A 12,407-nucleotide genomic window follows, 5' to 3' on the forward strand; every position below is an offset into this window, starting at 1 on the left:
CCCTCTGCTCCTCGTCTCATTACTGCCTTCCTGGATGAAGGATCCCGCATCGGCAGGCGGACACTCGGGGCAGCAGGGCCTCCACCCAAAGTCTTGCCCCACCATGAGTCTGTGGCCTTGGGCAAGTGCCTCACCCTTTCTGAGCCTCAGTTTCCCCACCTGTAAACGTGCACAAACGTGCCTCACGGGACTGTTTTGAGGATTAAGTAAGACAAGTTACATAAATGGCTTGGCTCAGAGGCTGGCCCATCCTATAAGCGCATCGTCCCGCCATCCCATCTCCCCTCTCTTGCATTCTCTTATCAATGATCGGTAAGGCACAGGGCCTGACCGGGTCAGGACAGGGGACATCCGTTCAGCCTCTCATGCTGTTTGTAGTCACCCCCACCTCTGCATTCACCCATTAAAACACCCTCCTGTTTAATGAACCTCATTCACTTCAAAGAGAATCTGGGGACACAGCTACCCCGCAGCATCAAAAGGCTTCCCCTCAGCTACTTCCTGAACCTCCCAAGACTCCTGGCACGGAAGCCAGGCTCTCTGAATCCTGAGCTCGTTCGCAAATGAGCTGCAATGGATCGAGGCCTCTGCCAACCCCAGCATCGCCCAGTCCTCATCCCTGGCAGGCTCCTGGCAGCGGGATGGCGGATTGCTCTCTGACTGCCAGCGACCAGCTGTGACGCGGAACTGTTCCCCATCTCTTCTCCTTCCTGTCCCCATCCCAGGTGTCAGGAACACGGCTTCTGAAGACGGATCACAGGCAGGTTAAGGCCAAGGTGAGAGAAAGGCGTCCTGAGGTCCGTTTTTGATTCTGGGATCCTAAAGGAGCACGAGGCCCAATCCTCAGCCCTTTCTTGAGGAGCATGTCTAGCTTTCTGCTCCTTTTACTCTGTGTTTCCCTCAAAGTCCATCAAAACACGTAAAGCCCTTTACAGCCAGTGCACCCGCCCAGTGACCTGGGTGATGCCAGGCTGCAGCTAGAGACGATGAAATAGAAACTGGACATTTAAAATCAACGGGAATGGCTAGCTCGGGCCTGTGGTTCTCGCTGGAAAAGACAGGCTCCAGCACCATCCCTTTCGCTACATTGTTCGGCGTTTACAGGTGAGAAGACACACACACCTGAGACTCTCAGCCTGCTGGAACCAGGTGCCAAGGACGTCAGCACCTGGGCCGATCCACCCCTTTCTCTTACGTTAACAGACTGGCTCCGAACTTTCATGTTTTTAACCAGCAAGAAAGCAACACTCACACCCAAACGAGAGGACATCAAGCAGCAGCATCGGAATGTGATCATCTTGATAAAAAAAAAGTCTGTGGCACAAGACAAATTCCCTCCAAGCTGCCCCCCCCCCCCCCCACTTCCTCGTCCCCCTGATGCTTAGCTTCCTTGGTTTTCACAGCTTCTAAAATTAACCTGCGCTCCTGCTGCTGCCTTTGGAGGGCAGCCCTGGCGCACGCTGCCCGAGGCCACAAGCCGAGCAGCCAGGTGATCAACAGCCCTCCTTTTTCCTGAAGTCTCCACCTGCTCACTTGGAAGGAAGGATGCTGGGAGGAGCCTGCAAGGGGAGCTGACTTCCTGGTTGTCTCTCTTCCCTGATGCCGGTCGGTCTGGTACGTTCCGGTTCCAGGCAGGGAGCGGAATGCACCCGCTTTGCTGTAGTGATTATTCTCTGGACTTCCTCTCTGGGAACATTCCCACCAGGGATTAGATAAGTCTTTGAAGATGAGTAATGGTGATCTGATTCCTGGCTTCAAACAGTTCCCCAAGTGGGGTTCCAGATGACTCACAGGGCTTGTCAAGGGGATGGCCACGCCGGGGCTTAGCAGACTCTAGAAGCTGGAATTGGTCCACAGGGCCGTTTTGAAGGGGGGTGGGGCAGGGTTGGATGGGTTTGCCTAGAAGCATAACCCAGAGTGGAAGAGATCGTGCTGCAGCAATGTTCTGCCTGATTTTTGTGGAAGGCGAGTCCTTCTCGAGTGTCCTATCCAGCATGGGAGATAGCGTGGCATCCTTGCAGAATGTTACCCAGGCTGCAAACTGGCAACGTATGAAAAAGACAGTGTCACCACTGGTGTTGCTGGTGGGAATGGCCCACGGCGCCATGTTGGAGCCTGAGGTTTTAATGAGAGACATGGCTGTCACCTTGGAAGTGAAGCACCCGGCTGCAATGAGAGACCGGGGGTCTAGCGCAAGCAATGCCTGGCGCGCAGAGCTCCCCGGGACAGCGAGGGACTCCCCAGAGATCAAGGGGCTTGCTGACTGGGGCTCTCACCAGCTTCTTGAGTCATTTCCTTTCTATGACCTACTCAGCTCAGGCGCTGGACCGTGGCCTGTCTGCCAACCCGAGCTGGCTTTGCAGATGCCGAGCAAGGGCAGGATGAGAGGAAACGCTCTAAGTGGCTGCTGTCTGGTGACCCGAGTGCAGTGGCTATGGAGGGCAATGAGAAAGGCAAAGCCTTTCTGGCCGCCCAGGCCAGCCTCGTACGGCTGGGAGTGACAGCGGCAGACAGACCAGGTTGGTGGCCGCGTTCGCACAGGAGCATCGGACAGCTGGGAGGTGAAAACAAGAGGCTATAAATAGTGGCACATGAGGAGGCTCCATAAACAGAGCCGGGCCCAGACCAGCCCGGGGAGACTGCAGGCAGGCGGTGCGCAGGCAGGAGCCCGCACTCCCCAACGTGGGCAGCGGCAGGACCCGAGGCTGGATGATGCACGCACACATCCACACGGCGACACGCACACACACACCACGAGGCGGGCTGCCCGCACTCCTGCAGGCTGGCCGGTGGCCGCTGCCTCTGGCCCGTTCTGCCAGGGAATCCCTTCTCGCTTTTTGAGGCCTTGGGCGCAGCTGGCTGGGCGGGGGACGGAGGCATCATCGTGATGTGTCTCTAACGCTTCTCCCTCTGGGAGGCAGGGTACCGTCGGTATCACATCCCAGGTAAGAAACATTATGCAACGTAGCATGAACATAAAGGGAGGCAAAGGAAGAGGGAGGCAGAGAAGAGCTACCTGAGCAGATGTGGAGACACGGACACCTGTGACTGTGGGTATAGGCGTTGGAGGAGCAGCCAGCCTGGCTCCCCAGTGCACGGGGCAGACACTCAAGGCTCCCATCTCTGGGGCTTCACAGCCCACTCACACTGCTCTGCCCTGACCTCCAGGGGACGTCACGGGGCTTGGGCCAGAGGGGAAGGTGAGCACCCAGCTGGTGGCCCCACCCGCTGCCCAGACTTTCGATTATTCCTCTGCTGCTCCTTCCCCGGCTCCTGTGGGCATCATGGCTCCTCCTTCCGGGACCCGGAGCCCCTGCGTGGCGTGAGGCCTTCATGAAGGTGTGCTGCGCGTCTCACCGTGGAAAGAGTGAGGCAGGAAAGCCTTCTGAAAATGAGCTGAGAGCCAACACATGGACGCCGAGCTTTGAAAACTCAAATTCAGCATTTCAAGGTAAACGAGGCTATGGATACCTTGGGAAAAAAAATAACTATTTACAGCTTGAGTGCTATAGTGAAAGAGCGGGGACAAGTTCACTTAGTCATGAAAACATTAAGAGCCATTCACGTGCCAACTAATAAAAAAAGAAACCTTTTTCCTGCTCTTCCTGTGGTCAGGAACCCGGCGATGGGACCTGAGGGAAGCTTCGGAGGACCGGCCAATGGCCAATCCCGCGCCTTTTCCCTCTTAACCTCATTCCTCCAGTTCATCAAACGTATTCGTTTTCAACCAATGACCAGTGGCGGGATGCTAAGGAAGGTGCTGGAATTTCACAGCTCCGATGAAGTCAGTGTGTGTCCCCTCATGACGAGTTATGTGACTTGATCTTAGAAACCATTTCAGGCTGTAACTCGATTGCACTGTGGTCTGTACTCTTTCTGCAACGTCATCTGAGAATGGAGGTGTTTTGTGTTAATACTCTCCTGTAACTTCACCCGTCGTTCAAAAACCACACTACAGGTCAACTGCCAGTTACAGGACTGTGCTAGCTACACATGCCCTGGGCAGTGTGTCTGCTGCTCGGAGGAGGGGGCAGCCCGGCTAACAATCCGAGTTTAGCAAAGAGAGACTGAGAATTCTGCCTTTAGCGGCAGGGAAGGGCAGCCTGATGGAGGACAAGTCCTTCCTGAGAAAGCTGGGCCATATATTTTGGATCGTTTTTTAAAAAACAGGAACAAGTAAGAAAGGATGGAGTCCAACTTCCTCAGCTGGTGGCAGGCTGTAAACAGTGCAGGGCTGGGAAGGACGGCTGGGAAGGACGGCCGGGATCGCCAGGTCGGCCCACTAGTAACAGAGGCCGCCTGCTGCGAGTCTGAGGCTGGAGGCTTTTCTGTGGGAAGCATTACTGACTCCAAAAGTGGGGGAGTCCCCTTGCTCAGGAGGCCATGCAATCCCTCGAGAGCCAGAGCCCCAACAGAGGTGAGGGCCCGGCCATAAGAACGCGCCAGGTGGGCGCCCGCTCCTGGTGTCCTGGCCGGGTCTGCGCTTCACGCCGTCATCTCCACGCCTGCGCGTCTCCTCAGCAGGAGGCTGCAGCGCAGCAATGTCCTGCCCACGAGCTGAGCAGACCCTGGCGGACGAGCTGGCTGTCCGCTCAGCAGGTTTCTGGCTGGGGGTGGAACGTGGGCAGAGGAACTCATCTCAAGCCAGAAGGAAGAGGGTACAGACACCTCCGAGCAAGGCCATTTTTCATCCCTTGGTGAGATCTTTCTAAAACCATGGCAGTCTAGCTCCAGACGTGGGGGGGGGGGGGGGGGGGGGGGGCGGGGGGGAGACACATAAGGGGGTGGATAGAAAAGAAGCTCAAAGAAGAAGAGTTGTCTCAAGCCCAACAGAAGGCGAGGACAGGAGCTCTGCTTGGCTAATCAGCCCTGCCCTCCTGCCCTTGGCAGCCGGGAAGGCTGGTGCGGATGACCCTGGGGCGCCATGGGGGGCCCATTTCAAGGCTCATCCAAGCTCCTGCATGACACCCACCTCAGCCAGACGACCCTCTCCTCTCTCCATCTATACGATGGCAGCCTGCTATTAATGAGATCCCAAAGGGAGAAGGGGTTTCTAAAAATGGGCACTGCTCAGCGGCAGGACTGCTAAGCTGGCCCCACGCAGCGTCTCCAGCAGAAACCACCAGCTCGCAGGAGCAATCCCTGCAGGCGCAGAGCAGGCCTCTCCGCTGGGACTCATTACAGGCCCTGCTTCCCTTCCCCCAAGCCCGAAGCTCTGAAATGCGATGAGAACTTTGCCATTGCGGAGACACGCCTAAGCCTCCATTCACACATATGCACGGCCGCGTGTTCATATGCATATGCGTGTCATCACGCACGAAGGTCGTCTTAAAGTGATTCTACGGGGAGGTTCTACTGGAGCATTAGTTCTCCCTATGGCCTGGTATGTAAATGAGAAGGTTAAGTTCACAAACTATGGTGCTGAAGGCTATAGAAATAGCTACTCACAACCTGCTTGTATCTCAGGGGGAGTATTCAAAAGCATCATGGCACTGGCAGCATCAATGTCAGGATCTGGAAAAGTCAACCAATAAATAACATTATTTACAACGGGGCCGGTGTGTGTGCGTGGTTTTCCCCCTGCACGTCAGTTTATGAATGCAACAGAGAAAAAAAAAAAAAAAAGCCCAGAAACTCGATGAGCTAGATCCCCAAGGTGACTTGCTTCCCACTTGGATTTGAGAGGGAGAAAGGTATTCTAGAAAGAGATGTAAGGGGCAGGTCCATATGTTTTTAAAACAGAGCATGGTCTCTCTTCTCCTTTTGCTACTTTCATGATTTGCACTGTATGTTCCTGATAACGGGGCTGATCCACGCACCCCGACAGCTTGTTCCCTGGGTACAGGCGCAGGAGAGTGGGGCGACAACAGGAAGCTCAGCCACAGGAATCTTGAATGAACTGGGGAAGCTCACAGCACCAGGAAGGGAACGCATTACGTACACCTGCCTCTAGTGCGGTATACACAAGACGGCTGGTCATTTCCATTTGTCAGCAGAATGTAAGTTGCATTTTATGAGAGAGAGAGAGAGAGAGAGAGAGAGAGAGAGAGAGAGAGAGAGAGAGAACAGCAGTGGTGAAGGCATTAAAAACACACACGCTTAAAACATATATATAAAAAAAATCAAAGTTATGATGTTGAGGGCACAATGTTTGCTCCCACCATCTATGATTGTTTTTAATATGGGACCAAAAAAAAAAAAATCCTCATCACTTCATTGCTGTAATTCTTAATAGGTTTCTGAATCCTTACTGATCCACCGGTCGACAGATGGCAGGTTATACAGAGACAGAGAAAAATATTATCCTTTTATAACTAAATTCATTTTCCTCTGAGAAACAGCGGCGCGGCTGCTATGGAAATGAAAGTCACCATGGCAACAGTAAACAACCCCCAAGAATGGTCACTGAATAGGCTGAAAAGAACATCTGCCCCAGCCCAGCGTCCCAGCTGCCCTGGGGCGAGATTCGCTAATAGTGCGGTGGTGCCGCGTGACAGAAGCCGCCGCCGCCTGTGACCTGCCCAAGTAAATGAAGTGTGCAACCGAAGATGACATCAGAATGCCTGTCCTTGCAGATCGCTACCTCTGTGTCCGCGAAACCCAATGACGAACGGTGGGGGGAGAGCGGGGATCGCACCTGTCAGTTTTTGTACAAATGACACACCAAAAAATTCAATTTACTACTAATGGCTCCATGGCACTTTATTTGGGGTATTATGCTAGAAAATGACTTTTTTACTGTTTAAAAAGTACATTTTTCATATTTTATAGGTGCAGTTTAATTCCAAGGGAGCCATGGGAAGCAGTAGAAAGCCTCAAAAGTGATTAATAATATAGATGATGCTGGTTCCAGAAGACAATGTCTCAAAAGGAAAAAAACTAAAGGAGCTTTTACTCTGCAAGCCCTTTTCTATTTTGCCTGCAGGAGGCCCGTTACTTACACTCCATAATGGAGTAAAAGTTTATCTTAATAGCTACATTGCATGAGAATCAGGTAAATTAACTTGTTTAGCAATTCCTGGGGTGAAATTCCTAAAACAGTCATGGGTCCCACTGATATGAAAATATATAACAGTTGAAGGATGAACTGAAAAACTTAACAGTTCCACTCACGGCTCCCAGGGATCCCGCTGCCCCGCCCTCTTGATTTCCCACAGGGCCGGTTGCCAAGATGCAGAATTTGTAGTTTCGGGGTATTGCTGGCACCCCACAAACCTCGGGGAGCAAGGGGGGCTGACGCTTCCCCTTTCTACTCCCTCTTTGTGGAAAGGGCCCTTTCCTATAGCAGGGCTGAGAAAACACACCTGTTTGTTTTCAGCAAGGGAGGCTCTTTGCCATCTTTGAGAATGCCAAGTGCCGCAGCAAGCCACGGCGGGCCTGGCCCTGTGTCCCCGACTCCCCAGGTGACTCTTACCGGGAGTTTTCCTGAACCACCAGGAGTTTCGAAGGGGGCAGAACAAGAGAAAAACACAGGTAAGGAGTCAGGATTTATTTTGCCAGAAAATTAAAGAAAGTACTTCATATTCTTCAACGTCACAGTGGACCTCAGGAGGAAGGTGTAAAAGGCATAATGGAATAAATGAGAAAGAAGGAAGAGAAAGAGGTCTTAAACAAAAAGAATACGATTGACACTCCCATGAATTTCGCAGAACCTAAAGGACAACTTGGGGAGTATTTTAGACCCACGTGACACCCACCCACGACCCCACCCAAGACAAATGAACACCCAAACTAAGCAAAAACGACGCTTTAGGACAAGTCCCCCAGTCCTTCCTTCCATCCAGATTTGCCACACCCTTGGCCTCCACAGATAAAACCCCTGATGCTACCTCAGCACTCCTGCTGGTCTGCAGGCCCATCGCCCAGTCTTCTCAGGAGCTCATTCATAACCAATTCCCACAGCCCCACTCCATCCTGAACGGGTCAGTTCCTGGGGGGACATAAGCTTTAATACGAAATGCTATGCACAGAATGGAATGGTGGGCAAGGCACAGGATGCCCAGCCCCCAACATGTTGGCAGGCGGATTGGCAAACATGAGAAGTGCACGTGGTCTGAGAAAACAGGCTTATGTGTTGACACAAGTGTGCGTACACTGGCACCGCAGCGGCAGCCCTCCCGGGGGACACCGCGAAGCCAGCCTTGGTGTACAGCTTACTGAGTTCTGACCAATTTCACTCCAGTGCTAGCACAGCCATAAGGAAGACACAGCGCACAACAAAGAGACAGATTCCCATCACCCCAAAGTTCCCTGAGCCCCTGTGCAGTCTTCCCTACCCTTGCCCTGGGCAACTACTACATTGGCGTTGTTATTCATCCACGATGTGGATGAATTCCTTATGACTGCTATTATTGAGTGGTATTCCACTGTGTGGCTATGCTCCAATTTGTTTATCTGTCCACCTGCAGGTGGACATTTGTATTGCTTCCAGTTTGGGATTTAAAAAAAAAAAAAAGCTGCTATGAACTTTTGTACCAATCGTTTATGAACACATGTTTTCATTTCCCTTGCGTAATTGCTGGTAAGTCAATGTTTAACTTTTTAGGGCAGTGATTTTCAACCAGAGTGCCGCAGAATTTTTAAAACATGCAATACCTAACTATTTAGTCAGGGGCACTGACCTCTTTTCCCTTAGATTGTCAAATAAAAAAAAAAGCTGTCTGGTGTGAATGCCCTGTCTTGAACCATAAATATATATATGTGACATATATACATGTCACATAATAGAGTAGCATCTTATGGGCACATCGCATAATAAAGTTGCATCCGATTGGTTAATTCTTGGAACCAGAAGTCCTTATACACAAGTACTAGAGGCCCGGTGCATGAAATTAATGCACCGGTAGGGTCCCTAGGCCTGGCTGGCGATCAGAGCCGATCTGCAGGGCGACTGGCGGGCCCCTGCTGGAACCCACTTTGGCTGGCCTGGTGCCGCCTGCTCGCTGGCCCCCGCTGCCACTGTTCGATTTGCATATTAGGCCTTTATTATACAGGCTAGGCACCTGATTTTTTAAAAAGTCACTTTGTGCACTAGTATCTTCTTCTGAGAAAAGCCTGTTCAAGTTTGTGCCCATTCTTTAAACTGAACTGTTCAACTTCTTACTATTAGAAGGTCTCCTTGAACCTTCCAGAGAGAAGTCCTTTGTGAGGTGGTTTTCCTCAGTCCACGTCTTGTGTATTCAGTTTCTTATTAGTGCCTTTTAATAAGCAGAAGTTTTAAATTACTAGGAAGCCCAATTTGTCCATTTCTTATGTGTCCCAACTAAGAAAACTTGGCTTACTCCCAAAGTTGCGGTATCTCTTATTCTCTTTGTTAGTGTGTCAAATATAATGTTATCTTGGTTCAACACCCAGATTTATAGGCAAATGAAAAAGCAAGCAACCAACCAGCTCCCTGCCTTTACCCAGGGAAAATGGGCTAAGCTCAGAACTGCCAGAATTGTGCAGACCAACACCAGAGGATCCTTCCTGGCTGCAGGACGGTGGGGGACATCAGGCAACCCAAGAGAAGTCAGTCAGGCCCGTTTCTACGGAAACAAGTCTCAGACCACCCGACACACCTTTGTGCTGGTCACACCCTCACACCCTGTGTGTGCTTCCGGGCCAACAACCTCCCGTCTCTCCTCTCCAAAGAGCGGCTACAAGGCTTAGCCTTACCTATTATTACAATGCCTTAAGTGTTTTTCCCCTTTAAAAAAAGTCCTGAAAGTAGTATGTGCTCACTGTAAAAAACATACACTAGGTGGAATTAATTCAAAAAACAAATGCCTTCCTCACAGACCCACTCCCAGACTCATTCTCTTTATGGATGTCCAGAAACTGTCTATATAAATACAGGCATTGAAATACCAACTCCCATATTTACATGCATGCACGTGTCCATTCCTTAAAAGTGGGTTCATAGGGAAAATACTTTTCTGAAAATAACTTTTTCCTCCTATTTTTCATGAACGACACATCTTGCACCTTTTCTTATTAGCGTACGTGATCTGAAGTTCTCCCGTGGTGACTTTTTGTGCATGGAAACATAACGACCATTCTCTTTCTGTTTTAGATATATTTTTATTGATTTCAGAGAGGAAAGGAGAGGGGAAGAGAATCACTGATTGGCTGCCTTCTGCATGCCCCCTACTGGGGATGGAGCCCACAACCTGGGCATGTGCCCTTGACCAGAATCGAACCCGGGATCCTTCAGTCTGCAGGCCGATGTTCTATTCACTGAGCCAAACCAGCCAGGTCCATTCTCTTTCTTTAAGACGGCAGACTACAGGAAGGCGGAAACAGCGCTTGTAACCCGTAACCTGCTTCTCCTCTCAGATCCCGAGCCCCTACCCTCCTCCGTCCTCCGAGGACCCAGCGTGGCCCCACTCTCTCCGTCCTCGCCCTCTTTCTGAGGTCACTCCCACTGGCTGCCTTGGGTCACACGCTATTTTCCACGCGCGCACTCTGGGTGTCCCTAAACGCCGCTCAGTCCTCTGGGGCCAGGACAGACGAGAGGTGGTTTGCACCTTAGACAGCAGGGATGTTCCGACGGGGGACGTCCCTTTGGCAGGACGCTTCTGACTGAGGACACTGGTTTCAGAGCTTTTTGGAGATCGGGGAGCTGCTTGGGGTAGAGAATGCTTCTGCTTTGGAGGCTCCACAGCTGCTGAAGGATAAGAGGTCCGGGACTAGATGTGGGGGAGGGGGGCGGCTGTATAGTATTTCCCCTGGGTTTAAACAGTCTTTCCCCCCAGGTGGGTCAATCCAGCTTATCAGCAGAAGTAAAGAGAAAGATTTTGGCCAGGAACTCTTTTAAGGAATAAAGATCCACTTGGCAGGAGTATCCTTCATGTTGCATCTCTGGGGGACGGGGGTGAGGCAGAGGGGTGCAGGGGAATAAAGCAGCACCAATCTCTGTATTTGTGGAGTGGAGAAGGTGTCTCCCAACAGGCCCTAAATCAGCGTCCTACTGCAGGAGCCTCCGCCGTCCCCACTGGGTGGTTCAGTACACCACCCGGCACTCACCCCCTCGCGGACGCTTCACAAAGTCGCGGCCATCCTCAAAACGCAGCCAGTCCCAAATCCCCCATTCAAACCACCGCTCCTTCCTCCTGCCTCAGTAACAAGTGTTCCTTCTCCCCTGGGCCCGTTCCCAGTGGCCCATTTCAATTTTCATCTTTAATGAAAATTCATCTTGAACGCAGTTGTCTTACCGCATCGCCTCTTCCCTGCAGTGCGAGACCGGCAGACGGTCACGTGTCGTACAGATGTTTCCAAGTCCCTTTTTCTTGAAGGTACAGACACAATTATGTTATGCTCCAGTGAGAGAAATGGGCAAGGAAGTTCCTAAAGCCAATGGCTGAGCTTTGTGGACTTAAAATACCACTGCTCTTCATTCCTCCAAAATGTGGAGAGGGTGTCTTCTGAGCACAGGCGGACACCTTTGCTCTGTGGGTTTGATGGGGAAACACTAGGCCAGGCTTGAGGATTCTTGGGTTCAGGCCCTGGGTCTGCTCCCATGTAACACATGATTTTCATTTGGGGTCTGAGCTCATTGTTTTTAAAATGGTTGTGGGTCAACATCCCTCCCCGCAAATGAAGCAAGATAAAATGGCAGTGGGTGAACGCCAAGGCTGGTTTTCCATCTCATTCCACACAGTTCCTGGCTCTGCCCGGAATGTCCCGACTCCCTCTCCCTTTCTGGCTCATGGCTGCCAGAACTAGGTGGTTCTGGAGTACCTACCGCGTGGGGCATCTACTCCACCCCCTTGGGAGGCAGCTAACCCTCTTAGTAAGGCTGGAAGAAGATCCTTGTATCCCTGGAAAGACTGCCCTGTCATTCTGGGCATCCGTGGGGTCCAAGTCAGAGCACTCCACCCAGCGGGCACGGCTCTTTCGTGGGTTTCCTGGATGGCTACCGTCTGTGTTCACGCCCCTTCCTCCAGCGTCTGGCACAGAGGGCAGTGACCGCTGAGACCGTCCGCGGTAACAAACGCGGACTAGGAAGGACGACTAAAGCCCCCGGCTCAATCCTCACGGCTGGAAAAATGTGAGCACCATCCCTCACATCTCTGACCTGGAGACACTTTGGACTTCATGAGTGGGTGGAGGGAGAGGGTGGCCCTGGCATCTAATGGGTAGAGCCCATAGGTGCTGCCCCACTTTCTAGACTCTCCAGGCTAGGCCCCCCCAGCAACAAAGAATTTTCCGCAATCTGAACAGAGCTGAGGTCGAGAAACTCTTTACTGAGCTTCCATATACATGTGCTGTGGTCAGGAAAAGCGGTTCTTCAAACCAAATGATCCCAACAAGAATACATAGAAATTAAACAAATAGGTATAAGATACACTTGGTTGTGGACATTTTTCTTTTCCGTTCTGCAAAATCCCTGGGTGCAGGTTAAAAGAGAGGACACGTTACGTTTG

General features: G+C 51.6%; 1 protein-coding gene across 6 annotated transcripts in view; it reads right to left on the reverse strand.

Annotated features, from left to right (window-relative positions):
- The window catches only part of FOXN3 (forkhead box N3), a 362,669-nt gene that overhangs the window by 23,548 nt on the left and 326,714 nt on the right, over positions 1 to 12,407 (reverse strand). For 4 of the 6 annotated variants that reach the window (XM_079769192.1, XM_079769193.1, XM_079769194.1 and 1 more), the window contains one exon: positions 5,449 to 5,514. The exons of 1 other annotated variant lie outside the window; for it this stretch is intronic. In XM_079769192.1, coding sequence (XP_079625318.1) covers positions 5,449 to 5,514 — 66 coding nt within the window. The remainder of the gene's footprint in view (positions 1 to 5,448; positions 5,515 to 12,407) is intronic. One more of the 6 variants, XM_079769195.1, reaches the window with a different exon arrangement.

This window comes from Cnephaeus nilssonii (genome assembly GCF_951640355.1).
Source record: "Cnephaeus nilssonii genome assembly, chromosome: 4".
In the NCBI taxonomy this organism is placed as follows: Eukaryota; Metazoa; Chordata; class Mammalia; order Chiroptera; family Vespertilionidae; genus Cnephaeus; species Cnephaeus nilssonii.